At 36.1% G+C, this 16,923-nt stretch overlaps 1 protein-coding gene across 1 annotated transcript in view; it reads right to left on the bottom strand.

The window, feature by feature from the left end:
• Positions 1–757: 757 nt before the first annotated feature.
• KLHL15 (kelch-like family member 15) overlaps positions 758–16,923 on the bottom strand; it is a 33,161-nt gene continuing 16,995 nt past the window's right edge. The window contains exon 3 of the mRNA XM_004689918.1: positions 758–6,043. Coding sequence (XP_004689975.1) covers positions 4,934–6,043 — 1,110 coding nt within the window. The 3' untranslated portion in view covers positions 758–4,933. The remainder of the gene's footprint in view (positions 6,044–16,923) is intronic.

The raw sequence follows: 16,923 nt of genomic DNA on the forward strand, positions 1-16,923 counted from the left end.
CATCCAGCTCTAACTTACGTGGATTTGTCACATGCTGCAATTACATTTAGCTAGGTGACTACTGCATTAAAAAATGTGCAGGCACAAAGAAGAAAAGGTCCTTCCCTAGGATCGGGCAATCGCTATATAGAAGAGGCAGTGGAGTAGGTAACAGTGAGTTTCGGAAGGGGCGAAGAGCATTTGAATTGGGTTTCGCAAGCTGGAAAAAGGAAAGAAGTATTACGAGGATGGAAATCAACTCAGAAAGATGATAAGGACAGAGGAAGTGGCAGAAAGAGGCTGGAGGGGTGGGTTGGGCCGGCAGGGGAATCCTGCTGAGGTGCCGCAGGAGTCCCGAGAAAGGCTAGGAGTCGATGTTCAAGCAGGTCTTCTCAACGCAGCAGCCTGTTCCCTCCTCCCAGAACCGTCTTTCAGAACAATAAATCAAAAATGCTAAAAGAAAGCTAAACATCACCAAACTAAGACTTGAGGCTTGTAAATGCTTTTTCTCAATCCTATGTTTCCATTCTGCAAAGCTGTGTTGGTGGGACTTTTATTACTTGGCTTCGTGATGAAATTTCCATTGCATGTAAATGTAAACAACTTGACTCTAATGCTCTCATTTGAATCTGTGGCAGAAAGCATCAGCGGAAATCACATTTTTGTGGCACTTCCTTGGCACACTGAGGGAAAACAAAATGTATACTGCTAATTAAGTCATGCATGACTCTGAAAGCGGTGGGTTATATAAAGATAGCAAATAATAAGAGATAAAATGTATTTTAAAGATTAAAAATATTTTATTTAAACTTTTCTTCATAAACACTTTTAACATTTTTTTTCAATTTAAAAACAGAATGGATAGCATAAACATGTTTGAATAGATTATATTCACGGCTTGGGAAAAATTACCTGACAAAAATGTAAAGGCTTTCAAAACAGGTATAAAAGGCAAACCTTAAATTATTCTAAGATTTTTAAATTGGCCCTATGATTATTTGACTACTGGCCCAAAATGTACCTAAAGGTCAAAATATTTTTCTATAGACAAAGTATGCCCAAGAGGTATAGGGCATATACAAGTTAGGTAGAAAATAACCTCTCCAATCACCTCACTGGAATATTCCTTCAGAAAGCAAACACCTATTCCTTACTGATATACTGATTAATAAGATTTTTAATGTAGTTGTTCCCAAAGATGTGAAAAGAAAATCCAAGAATATTAAGGGGGAACAGTTGATGGCATTCTCTCAATGTCACCTGTGTAACATTCAAGTCACACTGGCATACTGAAAGGATACGACTTCGAGTTACCTATTCAGTCTATGTCTATTGAATATTTGACTTTATAAACTCTTGATAAACTAATTTTTCAGGACTTCTATTTTTAAGATAAATCTCTTTAGAAGATATTTATTCCCAAACCAACTGTAATCTGATTAAACAAAACATATGATCCCTAAAAATGTTCAGAGTACAAAAAAAATCAAAAATGTATAATAGGCAAACAAGAAAAATGGCACTAGCAGTTTTACTGCCATATAGCCCTCAATTATACCTAATTTACACTATCACCTATGTTGTGTTTTACTTCAGTCTAAAACTTTAAATTATGTATTCTCAAAAGAGCTAGTCTTTTCTGAGATATAGCTTATAAACTGAAATAACAATTTATATTATAAACTGAAATGTTATGACCTACAACCACATATACATATATAAAAATAGTCCCACTGAACGTTTGACATGTTTAGATTATGCAGCTCAAATAATTTGTTATAAAATATTTTAAAGCTTAGTTTCATGTAATTAAGACAAAACTCTCCTTTTAACCACTTCTCCCCACACAAATGTGTGTCCTTTACTACGACTCGAGCAGGCTTCCCAGAATGAGGTGTCCAAGGTGCTGCTTAGAAAGGTAAGTGAAGGGCTCAGTCAGTATTTCACAAATTATTTGAACACTCACACAGAGCGGAGCGATGAGGACAGAGAAAGCTGTCTCAAGAAAGCTAACAATTCTATTAAGCTTTTGCTCTTTAAAAACCAGTAGTATCTTCCAATACAAAACTTTCAATGTGAGAATCTTGAATTTTATGAAAAGGTTGTAGTGCAAGGATTTTCTTTTAGCAGAGTAAAACCCAAACCTAAAGGTCAAAAACGTGGAAGAGAACAAACATTTCTAATTAAGATGCAATTAATGAAGATCTGTTATTTTTGTAAAGTCTGGCATTTAAAATGTAATGTGAAAATTAACACACAAAAATCACAACAGTTACACTGTATAGTTTGAAATCTCTTTGAATTTTTAAAAAACTACTATTTTGAGCACATACAATGTATATAAACAAAAATGGTTCCAAATGAAGCACACAAAAAATAAGCTTGAAAAAATTCTATGAAAAAATTTTCCATAGTTTAGTATAACAAAAATAAATCTCTGTCAGCAATTAAATCACAATTTTAAAAGGGAATGTAAGTTAATCATGGATTTAAAATAACCCAAACTAGCACTACATATAAACAGAAAAATTTTCTCATACATTCAGAACCCAAGCAATAGCAACTATTCTTAAAGCTCAAAACTGATTACAGCTAACATCAGGTCAGACGTGACGTACGTGTGAAGCTGAACCCAGAGTTAGTTCAAGTTAAGATTTCACAAATTTTCTAAAACATGAAGTTTGACCTTGGCCTTGTGTCTTTAGAATGGAAGACCAAGAATATTCGATTCTTTGCCCAGACCTTACCCTAACGAAGGCTATGAAGTCATATCTAAGCAATTAAAGAGAACCACCACTGGAATATGAAAGCCTCTGATAGGGGTGCCCTGTCTCGGTCTTTTCCAGCAAAAGACAATAATGAGGAAAGTAATGAAGACATCGTTATTTTCTTTAAAGCAAGAAAGCACACATACAAAACACTATACCAACTAATATATTAGAAAAAAGTTAAATGGCTAGTTAACCTAATTCCTAGTTTTCAAAAGTAAAATGATTAAAAATGAGTTGTAAAATGTGGAAAAAGACTTTTATACCCACATCACCATGGGAAACAAGATGTTGAAGCTGAAAGCAAATGATATGAACACTTGACAAAAATTTAAGTCTCAGATACAAAAAAAAACAAAAACAAACCAGCAACTTTTCTAAATCCAATGCTGATGGTTTTCTTTTTCAAAAACTACCTGTGCATCTGACTATATCTTAAACTAAAAGCCTCCAGTTTTGGAGTTTTAAAATCCAGTTTTATGTCATAGTTTTCTAACTGAATCGCAAAAAACAAGTCTTCACATTTCCATGACTTCACTCTTTCATTTTATGTTCAGTGGTGGCAGCAGCAAAAAAAAAAAAAAAAAAAAAAAAAGTTTAACTAGAACATTTATACAACAGCCATATAGAAGGCATCGCAATATTGCACCGATATCCTAAGACGTGGCAAGCTTCGCCAGTATAGATCTAGTCTGTATCAGATAGAGACTACTCAGGAGAAAATGGCACCAATCTGAAGAGCCACTCCCTGATTATTCTTGCTTAATTTTGTCAACTATATTTTTTTCCTTCGACTTTAAAGACTTGAAAGGTGCAGCTAATCCTAAAACACTTATAATGCTTTTTTTTTTTTAAACAGTTATTCTTGATCCATTCTGCACTCTGGGGCTACTATTATCCTTCATGCTAGTAGCTTTCAATAAATGAAACAAAAGCTGAGGCTTACATCCCCAGTGCCGCTAAGTATTTTGTAGTAAATAAACAAGATATGACTAGGAAGATTAGAATTCTATCCTTACCTCTAAGTCAAAACTGAGCTCAAATTTCCACAAGTTGCTACTTTCCATTCAATAACAGATGCAGCAGCCTTACTGAATGTACAGAATGGGAGTTGCACTTACTTTTAAGGGACGTCTATTTAGGAGTCTGGTATTACCTAAATTCTCTGTAAAAGTGCTTGCACGCTGCAGGGCCAGGGCTTGTCATATACCACTCCAATTCTCACTAAAAACAGGGTAACATTAAACAGACTGCAAAGAAAAACATTTTCAGAAAGAAGACACACATTGATAAGGAACACTAACGCTTACTTTTGAAAATATAAAATGTTAGTTTTCATAAACCCATACATGTTTCAGGAATATAGGAGTTCAAATATTACTGAATCAGTATGGACTGAAGATAGGCTACTTTGATACCAAATGAGGACTCCAGTTATTTTTACTTCCTAAAAATGCTAATACATGAAAAGACAGTACATCTAAAATTCAACAAGTATGGCAAACCGTGTGTGCAAGTGCACTAGCTTAAAAATATAGAATCCTAACCACACATAAAAGGGGATGTGCCTTATATATTCATTAGATGTATGCAAGTATGGATATGCTTTCACTAACACAATGCAGATAAGAGAAGGCAGCTTAGAAATAGTGTTTTGAATATAAAAAAGTTAACTTTGTAGAAAATTTATATTTTTGCATTTTCAGCAAAAAAGCCATGCAAAAAGGTCAAGAGTTTTAAACTTAAATAACAAAACCAAAAGGTCTAACAGACTGAAAAAAATGTTCAAAAAGATTTCAGATAAAGATAGGAACTAAAGTTGCATCCAATGACACTTCTCAGGTCTCCTCTTAGAAGATAAGATGCATGACTCCTACTCTGACATCTGAAAGAAATGTTTAAAGCATTAAATCAACTTTCCAGATAAGTGGATCATTCTATTAAACTGCTTCTGGAAATAGTTTCAAGAGCTAGCGCTTAGAATTAACTTATTGCATGAGTTTGAGGCCACTAAAAAAAAAAAAAAAAAAAAAAGAGAGGCTAGCAGAGAATGAAAAAAATTTATGATAGTAGACCAATGGCTTTGATAGTAAAACTGGTGAGGTTTTCCTTTATGTTTTTAATTAACTACTTTGTTGCAAACAAATGTTTTGTTTGGCTTTCTTTTCTTTTTGAGAAAGACGTCATTAGTTGCAACGTCTGACCTCATCCAGTATATATTCCGGAAAATGCAGGTTGCAGACTTGTAAACCATCCAACTTGCAGGGCATCCGCGGGTACTCATCTTCCTTCCATTTGTTTTCATCTGGATCAAAAGTGAGAATGGAATCGCTGTAATGACCGTTGTAGCAAAGGCCTCCAAGAACCATTATTTGTTTGTCCAGCACAGTCACACCATGACCACTTCTACCAATTGGCATGGATGCCAAGATGGTCCACTGATCAGTCTCTGGGTTGTATACTTCTGTAGAGGGGCAGCCCTGAGACTCAAAAGAGGCCCTCAAGATCACACAGACACCACCAAAGACATAAAGCTTGCCGTTGTATGAAATCATCTTGTGAAAGCATCTTGCGTAATTCATCTTGCTCTTATTCTCCCAACAGTTGGTAACGACTTGGGTTCTCCTGGTCCGCTGTTCAATAGTCCCTTCTTTACTGGGATCAAACACACACACTTGTTTGGAGGTGGAAGATGAGGTGATTCCACCAGTGATAAACAACTTATTATTGAGCACTGTCCCCTCATGTCCATATTTGTTAACTGGATAAGGATCCACGAATTCCCATCTATCATTGGTGATGTCGTATCTCTCAGTTGAATAGAAAGTCTCATCTCTGGTTCTGCCTGCCACTGCGTAAATAAACTTCCCAATAACACCAACTGCAAATTCTGAACGTGGTACAGACATGTCTGCCATCCGGAGCCAAGAGTTTTGTCTTGGGTCATACCTGAACACTTTGGAAGAAGCATGAAATTCACCATCTGGGCCCAATTCTTCTCCGCCTAACAAGAATACAAAGTTATTGACAATGGCAAGGCAGTCTGGACGCAGAGGTACTTGTGGGCCCTCCAGCTCCCACCAGACTCTTGGTTTCTTCAAGAGAAGTATTTTACTGTTAACCATGCTATGTCCAATCATCCCTCGAAATACTGTAGTTTGGGGTTTGGCAGAGCGAATGCGACTTGACTTCATATCCAACAAAGGCTGCTGGTGAACATTCTGAAAGTAATTCAGTGCTTGGTCAACTTCGTAGCGCAGCTGTCTGGAGTATCTATAAAATTCTGATGTCTTAACCTAAGAATACAAGTAAAAGAATTTAACCAAAAGAAAAAACACCAATAGCAAACAAAATATCCAAGTCTGGTAAGATGATTAGTGTACAATTTTAGGCATACTTTACTAAAACTGCTCTTCCTGTTATGAGCAGATCCTTTTAAGAAAAAAAAATTTTAATAGTTTTTTGTAATTCACACCTATAATAATTTAATGAAATAATTTACGCAGATTTCCAAGTTTTTTAAACAAGCTATTTTCTATGCTCAAGTTAAATTCCTCCAACAAAATGCATTAATCACCTATTATATACTTAAACCCTGTGTTACAACTGATGATTATGAGGATGAAGACAGATCTCAGAGTAAACAACTGACCAGAGTCGTCTTAAACACAAGGAACGCTGTACAAACAAATGTGACTCAATAACTTGGGAAATTGTTAGCGAGTTAGTAAACCATTAAAAACACACAGAAGTATCATTTTGAAATAAAGTCCTACTGTGAACATCAGCTCCTATAGTAAGAATTCAGTGGACAAGGTCAAACCTTCCCTTTTTATATTTGGAGCTAGAACTACTGAATTATGATTATGGTCTTATGAAACACTTTTAAGTATTAGGCAAAGTACTATAGGAAGATAAAAAAGTGTAAGATATATTCCAATTCCTAAAAAAACTGAGAAAATATTTGGAGAAGTGAACACACACACACATATACCAAGTAAATGAGTCAGAGGGGAACTAAGCTATACAACACATTATGACTGATACAGAATTTAGATACTGAACTCAGCAAACACTCAAAGGATACTTTGTCAAAGAGTTAGGAAGTTGGAGACCAAGCCAAGTAAGCCTTCATCAAAATGACAAGAATGACAAAGTGGGTCTTAAATTTGGAAGGTAGAAATTAGATACCAGAGATAAATGACTGAGTTGAAGCAGAGAGAAGGTGAAAAGTGAGGGTTCAAATGTGATTTGAGGATTTAAACCTAACTGATAAACCTAAGCTGAAAGTGATGTTATCAAGGAGGGAAACAGGGAGACTAGTTTGGAAGAGGTGGTGAATTCATCTTCACTGGCAATGAATTTGAACTGCTGGTTAGGATACTGAGGTGGAATTACCCAGAAGCCTGTCAGAAATCTGGGGTGACAGCTTGAAAGGAGTGAAAAACAGGCATATGTACTTAGGAATTCTCTCTCTCTTCTCTCCGTCTTTTATCCGTCTTTCTCCAGCTTAGTCCATAAAAAGTACTTGAAATAGAAAATAAGAATTTGTTTTCTTAATGTATTCTGTTAATTGTATTTCAATAAAATTGTTTTCCTCTGTAATTCCAAGGATTTTATTTTATGATTTTAAAGTAATTCAGCAAAGGAAAAGGTCTTTCCATAGGTACTGCCAGACTAGCAAAGCGGTGAATGGCACATTAACAGGTTGAGAACTCCCTCTTTAACTTCATGAGATTCAAGTGACATTATTACACTGGATGTTTTATGCATCTATCTCATGTTAAATTATTCCCTTTGTGAGAGAACAGTAACCATTTTTATCTTCCAGATAAGAAAAGTGAGGCTTAGAACATGAAGTGACCTGCCCAAATTAAATGCATGCTGAAACTAGTGGAGTTGGGATGTGAACCTTGAACCAGGAGCAGCCTTCCTCCAAAGTTTAATCAATAACTAGTATATTATAACATAGCTTTTGCTATTCTTTAGAAAACTCTTTAAATGGTACTCATTTACTAAAACACTTAAAATATCCAATGAATGGGTCTAGCTGGGCCTTCTCAAAGAAAAGATGGCATATTTTCTTAATACAAAGAATCAATCATATGGATCACAATGATTAGGCATCCATCACAATTCTCCCTAGCAAGGTCATAACTGGAGGAAATCAAGAGGTAGGAAATCAATAGTAAACAAGTCTTTTCAATAGATAATATTGTAATGAGGAAGATTTGAAATCTTGTCCATTACTACTTTTACTTCACATATACAGAATCAAAATAAAGGATAGGGAAATAAACTGAAATTCAAGCCCTTATGAAAAACAATGGCTTATGTAACCATTAAGGATAATGTTACTGAGTATTTAGTAATATGGAATGGGGTCCACGATATATTGTTTTTAAAAAGCAGCAGTATTCTCGTGTCTCAAATAAAACTTTGCGTATGTTTGCTTCTACTAATACTGATGACTGGTCACCTCACAAACATTTCTGGGTTTATCATATAGTGACCTATTGCTTAAGGACAGGGATGTTTTGAGACATGTGTCATTAGGTGATTTCATCATTCTGTAACGTGTCTGAGTGCACTTCCACACAACTTTATGGTCTATAGCCCACTAAATGCCTCATCTATAAAGACCAGCATCATTTATGTGGTCTATTGTGGATTAAAACATTGTTGTATGGTACGTGACCATAAAGAGGAACGTCTTGCCGTTCAAAATTGGGTCTCAATCTAAAGCCATACAAATATATTTGATTAGTAAAAATGAGCATCTTTTCATTTTTATTTCCCATTCATTTCTTCCAGGAATTGCCAAATAGTGTGCCTCACTCATTTTTCTCTCCTTCTTATTTATAAGAGCCTAAAAGGCAACCCTCCGAAAATCAGCAAGAAACATAAACCTCAAATTAAATATTTAAGTGCCTACTGCGCACAGTCAGTGGTCTGAGAGTTACACAGGTTTTGAAGTAATAGAATCTTGTCCAGCATAGTAATTAAGCACCACATCAAGCAGCCCAGTATGGTGATTAAGAATCTGATTTAGGAAATCTCTGACTTTAGCAGTCACAAGCTGTGAAGTCTTGGGCAAGTAACTCATTATGTTCTAGCCCACTTCCTCCACTGGATTACGGTGACAACAGGAGCACCTACACCTCAAAGCCCTGAGGTAGGAGACAAATCAAGGTAGTCTACATGGAAAGGACGCAGTATGGTGCCCATTACATGGCTGCATGCAAAAAGTATTTGCTATTATTAGCGAGCAGGGGACATTGGTGCAAACATCATTCAGCTTAGTCAGTGCAGCTGATGATGATGCACTGTTGGTCTGTATACAATTTCAATCTTTTATAAAGTAGAGGAGAAATGAGAGAAGCTGTTACTTTGGACCTAACCCTCCCCAGTAAAACATGATTGATAACACGCGAGAAGGAGGAGGTGTCAGAGAAAACAGCCGTGTTGTTTGGAGATCAAGAAAGAAAGGGGACTGCTGCACATATTGGGCAGGCAGATTTCAAAGTATTTCAAAGGAAAATTAGGATCAACTCCAAGATCAGAAACTGTAAAGAAGCTTGGGAAGGCTTAAAGGCTCTCAAAAGCATGATGCTGACTGCGTAATTGCGAAACACACTGATGAGGGGAAGGAAAGGGGAAGGTATCTGAAAAATCTGATGTGCAGCACAGAGAGCTTTCTGGAATTCAGATGTTAAAAAACGACTTCCAACAGATGGTAAAAATAGAGGCATATAAAACAAGTATAAAGAGTGAAATGGAGCTGTAAGAATATTGTGAACAAGGCTAAAGTCTCAGGATGAACTGTGATTTTACAAAGTGCCAGATATTAAATAAAAAGCATTTTGGAGTTTAAAAAGAAGTAGAGGAAAGAGTGAAGCCGATCCCCCTGGGGGTGGTTAATGTAATACTAACAAAGAGAAATAGCCTTACTCCTATTTTATTTCCATTCTCTGCTAAGAATGTTCTATTCTTTCTAATCTGAGGATCAAATACAATGACTAAGAAGAAACTTAAATCCAAGATGGCTGAGAAAAAGAAAGAAAACACAGCTCGACACTCTCATCCGAGTTCAAGTCATTTGATCTTACAAATCACGTCCTGGGGTCCTGTGAGGCTTCAAAGATAAGGCTACTTAATTGCTTTCTTTAATCTGTTTGGAATCCTGAAGAATGGGAAAGAACTAGAAGCCAGACTGATTTCCAAACTATGGGCTGGTTAGTATGAGGGTGATTCTGGATTGTTAAAAAACAGCATGTGTGAGCAAGGAAGTGCTGCACACTGGGAGGCAGCACGAATTCCAGGTAACGCCCAAACTGAACCCGAGTTCTGGATTAATTTCTGACAACTTCACAGCACAGGGGGGGAATGAAAGAACCAATGACTTGGGCAAAGTAATCAATAAAGCCTATACATAAAGAGAAACAGTGGGGCCCCACAGCCACCTGAGTGCACCAATAACTGTGTTAATGCAGCTGACCAGGAACTAACAAACATATGGCAGCCTAAAGACTGAATAAAATGTGTGTATTGAATTAATAGATAATCCCGTGCTCTCCATTTGAGTGAAACGATAAGATAGTGTTCATTTCCATCACTGTACTTCAGACATTGACAGAGCGAACAAAGGCCAGAAGTGAGCAAAAGGATCCAAAACAGAGGAAGAATGGCGAACTGGATGAAGACTCAGGAGAACGATGGCAACTGTTTTCAGGATCAGTAAGTGGAAGTCAGGAAGAAAATTTTTGGCCAATGCAAGAAAAACCTTTGGAATTACAACTGTTAAGAGAGTGGAATTATTTGTGAGAACAAAAGGCATTGGTAGAATAAAGTGATATGTACCACATGCAGTCACTAGAATGAGGTTAATTAATATGCACTAACATTCAAAATGTCAAATAAAGAAAACTACAAAACAGTGTGTTATCCCACAAAATGGTGTTTTAGCAGAATATGCAAATGAAAATACATGTGTACATGTTAAGCACTCCTAGGGGACTTGCCCCTTTTATGTTCTATGAAAGTATAGTTGACTGTTTCTACAGGGACTACAGTAAAAATGGGTACTTGTTTTCTCAAAGTCAGGGACTATCTCAGGAATCAGTAAGCATCAGACCACTGGGGCATCCCAGCGTGACCACTACTGGCTCTATCAGTGCCACATGCAGACTAGGTAGGCAGAACAGCCTGTGCCAGCCCTCCACCTTTCGGACCCCAGCTCTCACAGATTCCACTGAACTGGGTCACCTTAACTGTTTCTTAGGAGTCACTTTCTAATCTTTTCGGTTTATACCGAATTTTCTAGCTCAAACCTTTGAATTCTCTCCATTAGTCTCCTGTGAAACCTGGGTTACACAGTTTACAAGAGTCACTTCAACTCAAAGTTAAATATGCAAATAGAGCTGTATTATCTCTAAGTGTCCAATGAAAGTTGTGTTTTTTGAGCTACTAAATATAAAAGATCTTCCAATTAAAGACCTTTAGTTCCTACTTCTCTCTGCCAATGCTAGAAGTTCCAGATCTTGCCTGCTTCTCAAAGCTACTGACTACAATTTTCCTATAAAACCACACAGTATCAATAAGCTTAACTAGTTTCTCCTTCCATTACAAAAATGAGGAATTAAGGCCTCTCTGATAATCTGGACAAAGTAATAATTACAGAGATATTTTGCTTTAAATCTAAAAGCACAGGGCTGAAACCTTTTATGTGAATGGAATCATTTATAATGCATTAATGAAGGGAGCTATCCAAAAAGAAACATGTGACTCATTTTTCCATAGAGAAAGCATTTCTCCCATCATTTACTCCTCACATAATTTAATTATCTATATTTCAGGTACCCTCAAAAAAATATGGAAAGAATGACATTTCTTCCATGTTTTCTCAGCTATTTTTTTTCATTTCATAGAAATAAAAAAGCTGTCTTGTTTTAAAATTTAAAGAATATATTCCTTATCATGTTTCTTGCTTTGTTATTTAAAAGATTACATTATGAAAAGTTCTTGGCCTTATTCTGAATACAAAGTAAAAGTATGTATTACTTCTTAAAAACAGTGATCTAAAAAATTTAAATTGGCCATTTCCTCCCCTAATCATCTTTAAATGCAACTGTGTATGTGCAGACATGCATACAGTTAAGGAGAAAATTTAAGAAATTAATTTTGAATGTGGTTCCGGTATAATACATATTAAAATGGAAGAAATACTAGTGAGCCACTACCATTGGGAAAGCATTCCAAGTTCTTCTTTTACTGTCAATGCTTCATAATCCAGTTACTAGCTTTTTGTTTTTGTTTTTGTTTTTTACTTTCAAAGATAATTTGTATCACTATTAATTTTGAGAATTAAAATGGAACTGGCAATCTAATTAAAACATGTATTTCCACAGTTTACTAGCGCTGATTAAAAACTTGAAATTTAAAAAACTCACTAAAATAGACTAGCCTAAAATTATTTTAGGCTTTCCGCTAGCCAATTTAAAATATTGTCAGCTGTTTCACCTTTTGAAATGGTTTTCCTTAATTCCCAATACACTTATCCTAAACCAGAGAAACAAAATACCTTTTATTAGTTTACCCATCAATTGGGAGCTGGAGGCTAGACAAACCCCAAAATCAAGATCCCAGGTCTTACTTACTGTGTGACCATGGACAAATCTCCAGTTTTTGTTTTCCCTTTTTATAAGAGGCATTAGTTGCATGACAGACACTTCTCTGACCCCTCCTGCATTCAAAAATGATAACTTAATTTTCAGAATGATGAGTACATGGTGTTCTGCAGAAGACTGAGTCCTGGCTATGGGTTTTATCACCCCTTCTCCTTCATAATCCAATCTTCTCAGAAGAAATATCCAGAAACAAAGCAGTTAACATGGGGATTTAGTGCTAAAACAAATTATATCTTGGAACTAAAGCTTCATTTGATATAATTTTGACACTAAATAAAATGTAGAACAGTCTTTGTATGTTGTACTGCAAAAACATCTACCCTGAGGTACAAAAGTCTATAAAATAATTCTCGGAACTGAAGCTTACAAAGGTTTATGTGAAACAAAATCACCACAAGAAAAGCTAGGTGCACAACACCTTTAATCAAGCCTTTTGTCCTGAAAACTGATTTAGTGACCAAGGATACGACTATAAAAAAAAAATTAGCTACAGCTAAGCACAAATCCTTTCAGTAATACTGTAATTACAGTGAAATACCAAATGAAAAAGACAAATTTTAATGGGTTTACCTATCCTGTCTTCTCCAAGCAGGCAAGATCTAAAATATTGATTAGAACTTCAGAAGTCAAGGAACCAAGGTAAATGAGGTAAAGGTAAGGTCCCCTTAGGACAATATTCTAAAGAATTTAAGCACAATGCCAGGCCTCTATCCCTTCAATTTCTCAGAGCAAAGTTGTTAATTAAAAGTAAATGTGCTTCGAAAGTTTATTTTCCTTCCAATTTTACCACTAGAAATTAGAATGCACGAACCTAAAAGGCAGAAAATATGTAAAAGCACCTGGCCATTTTGCTATGTGATTAATCTAGTATTTAGACAGCACAACTAAGTCTTAGAAGTCACAACTTATTAAGAAATCTTCTGAATGAGCAAGGCTTCCTGTATATGACACATGTAAAACTTTCTGGGTAAATATTAAATTTGAGATTTAAAACATTAAAGCCTAAAATTATAGTACTTCCTTGTTCCTTTCTCATTCCTAACCCTTTTTCCAGTCATTTCCTGACTTCTGATTCTTCTCAACTTCGGCTTATCATTTGGTTTCTCCCCCCCACCACAGTTTGTTAAAAGGTTTTCTCCTTTTACAGGTCAAAGTAGCTGTCCATGTTCCATTTCCTTTTACTTCACGATTAATTTTCAATTCTGTACTTATGTTTTCATCTCACTTTTATTTAAGAGGAAAATCAAGTAAGAATGAATTTTTAAACTACTTTTTCAAAAGGTTCCTGCCTGCTTAACACACCCTATAAAATCATTTCTTCCCTGGGGCTCTAACCGCAGAAACACCTTAGATTAGTGGCACTTCTCCAGGAACCTGTGAACCTGAAGTGAAAACAAGTCAAAGGTAGAAAAGAGCACTCTACATCTTGCACATAAAAGGCAGGAAGGTTTAAGGTGAGAAAAACACCTTGGGTGATTTTTAAAAGAACTGCACATATGTTAATTACAATCATCCAAGTCCATGGGGTTGGGGAAGAGGGATCTGAAAAAAGGACAAAGATACAGACAGAAAAAGACATTACGTTAACTGTGAAATATACTTAACCCACTGACCTAGATTCCAACATAAAACCTACAAATCTGTGCTTCCACTCCCAAGGGAGAGAGTTGATTATTAATTTAAGCAATTTCAAGTTTGTAACTGTATTAGTATTATTTAATATTTGAAGATTTTAAACTTTTTTAATAACCCAAGCTTCAGAAATTCTAATCCAATTTTACATTTGTAATACATGTTACTTATTATCTTAAAAAAAATTTTTATAGTCAAACACAGCCCTACTTATGTTTCTCATGTACTTCTAAAACTGAGTACATGAAATTTTGTTGTTTTCTCTAGATTTGTCTGACTTTAGCTAAAGTCATTGATATGATCAAACTTTTTTCAAGGGTTTTTGGCTAAACTGTAATAGTATAATAGTAAATGAATCAGCTGCAGAGCAAATTTTTAGTTGGTCAACTGCTTGATTAGACAAAACATGTTACAGTGCCAAACTGAAGGAACTCTGGAGAGAGATACAGCACCTATACCTTGTAAAGATGAATCCTGTGCAGGCAATTTCATTGCCAAGTGGGCTGAGTCTCAACCAGAATATCACAACTGTAAGTATGGCATCATCATATTAAAAACAATAAATTCCTTACATGTCTGTTGTTAAGGCTATATAAGTCAACTAGGAAGCTATACAAAGCATAACTGGATACTTAATTTATAATATTTGAATCCTATCAGTTTCAAGTGACTCCAGAACACCATATCCTTAAAGTGTAGCTTAAAAGCCAGAAATTCTGCCCCTAAAAGACATTTTTTGAAAAGGTATTGCATTAATTTTCACTATAACCAGAATTACATTTTCACTCATTCTTACTAATCAAATTAATAATCAAAATGACCTCAAGTTATAAATGTTCTTGTAACAGCCAACTTATAAAATGCAGATATGATTTGTTAAACCCAAATATAGCCTCACAGTTAAAAGAAAATTAACATTCTTTTCTCATCAGAATATTAGCTTTATTCTTTAAAAGTTATATAAATCTAATTGGGGAGAATATGGTGAATAACATTTAATGGGGGAGAGCACACTAAGGAATATGTCATGAACTAGTTCATAAAACAAAATTTTTGGCATAAAGCAGAATATAGCTCTATATAATCTGCTTCCTTACTAGCCAATGGAAAAAATCAACTGTAAAATCCTAAACACAAAGTTGAAGAAATGCAGTTTTATCTTTACAGGATTTAAAAAACATTTCTTTTCCTTTTGAAAAACTGAGATTTCATGATTATGGTTAGTGTAATTTCTAAAAGGATCATTGGTATGCTGAATCTTAGCTCATGCATATTTATAATACTAAAGATGCCCAGGGTTCAAAAATATTAAAATGTCACTGTACTAGAGAACAAACATATGGGTATTTTTATGAATAATTTAACAATTTTGCTAAAAAGATTTTTCCATACCAAAAAAATCAAGTATAATACACATTTTGCCAATTATACTTTTACTTCTTAAAGCTTTTTCAATAAAGCAATAATTGCTTTTTAAAATCCAAAAGGCCAGCCCTCCCTGGTGGCACAGGTTTAACTAAAGTCAAAGCACTATCAGACTAGTGCAAGCCCAGCCACTGTGACCTGAGCTCTGATCCCCAGCTAGAGAGCTGACTCACATGGACAGCAGACCTCTCCTGTCTCGCCCGTTACATTCCTCAGCAGTGTATTTCAGTCCATCTGCCTGTTCTGTTCCCCACTCTGATGAATCCTCTCGCCTCGCTCCCCTGTACCCTACACCCTAATTCTTCCATGCATAAATAAGTCTTAAAAACATTATAAAATGGAGAGAACCTATACACTCCACCTATGTGTACAGCACTCAGTGCATGGTCAGGCACAGATAAGGTGATTACGTAAGGAGAGTTGTTGCCTCAAAGGAACTTGATGAAGAAATTTGGAAGTCTTGGTCTCTTTGGTGATGGTCCCACAAAGTATTAAGTATAAAAGTTAAGAATCTTTTTTTCAGCTTTGGAGGAAATCCAGTAGAGGGCTAGGGGAAAAGGTACTGCAGAATGACCTACAGATTGCAGCACAACCTAGAAGGGTATCATTCAGGTTCCTGCCATCAATGGGGGTCTATCCCTTGGACCCTTGGAAAGAGGCACAGAATGTTTCCTTGCTTGACTATGAAGTCACTACTCAGACCCAACCATTACTTGACCAAAATAAGAAAATTTCCACGTGGCCTCTTTGGGGGCCTAGAGGTTTAAGTCTCAGTACCGCAACATGGAGGCCCATCATGATAACCTGAGCTTGATCCCCGGTCAGGAAGGTGAGCCATGTGGCACAGCAGACCTCTCCTGTTTCACCTACTGCTCCCCTCAGCAGTATATTTCAGTAGACCTGCCTGTTCTGCTTCCCACTCTTGTCTCTAGTGAATCTTCTCATCCCCTGCACCTCTGGCTGTACCCCAGTTCTTCTGTACAAAAGTATTTTTTTTAATCTCAAATTAAAGAATAAATTCTTAAAATTAAAAACCTTCACAGGTTCCTTCACAAGCTTTGTTCAGTTGCTTTTAATTTTCCTGAAGCCAGAGAAAGGGTTCTGACAGAGATGGTCTGTAATTTATTCTTTTTGTCATCTTAAGTCTTTCAACTCTCAATTCAGACTCATTACATTTGGCATATTAAACAGCACAGTTCTAGAGTATTAGATATATATTAATTTTTTATAAAGAATAATCATTTTGGCCCTCCCTTGTGGCGCAGCGGGTTAAAGCACACCACTAAGAGGCTAAAAGTCATTTCAGCATGAGTTCAATCCCTGACCCCAGAGGTGGCCCACAAGGCGCGCAGACCTCTCCTACCCAGCCCGCTGTTCCCCTCAGCAGTGTACTTCAATCTACCTGTTCTGCTCCCCACTCTGTCTCTGGTGAA

The sequence above is a fragment of the Condylura cristata genome, unplaced genomic scaffold (assembly GCF_000260355.1).
Source record: "Condylura cristata isolate star-nosed mole 26May11 unplaced genomic scaffold, ConCri1.0 scaffold00027, whole genome shotgun sequence".
NCBI lineage: Eukaryota > Metazoa > Chordata > Mammalia > Eulipotyphla > Talpidae > Condylura > Condylura cristata.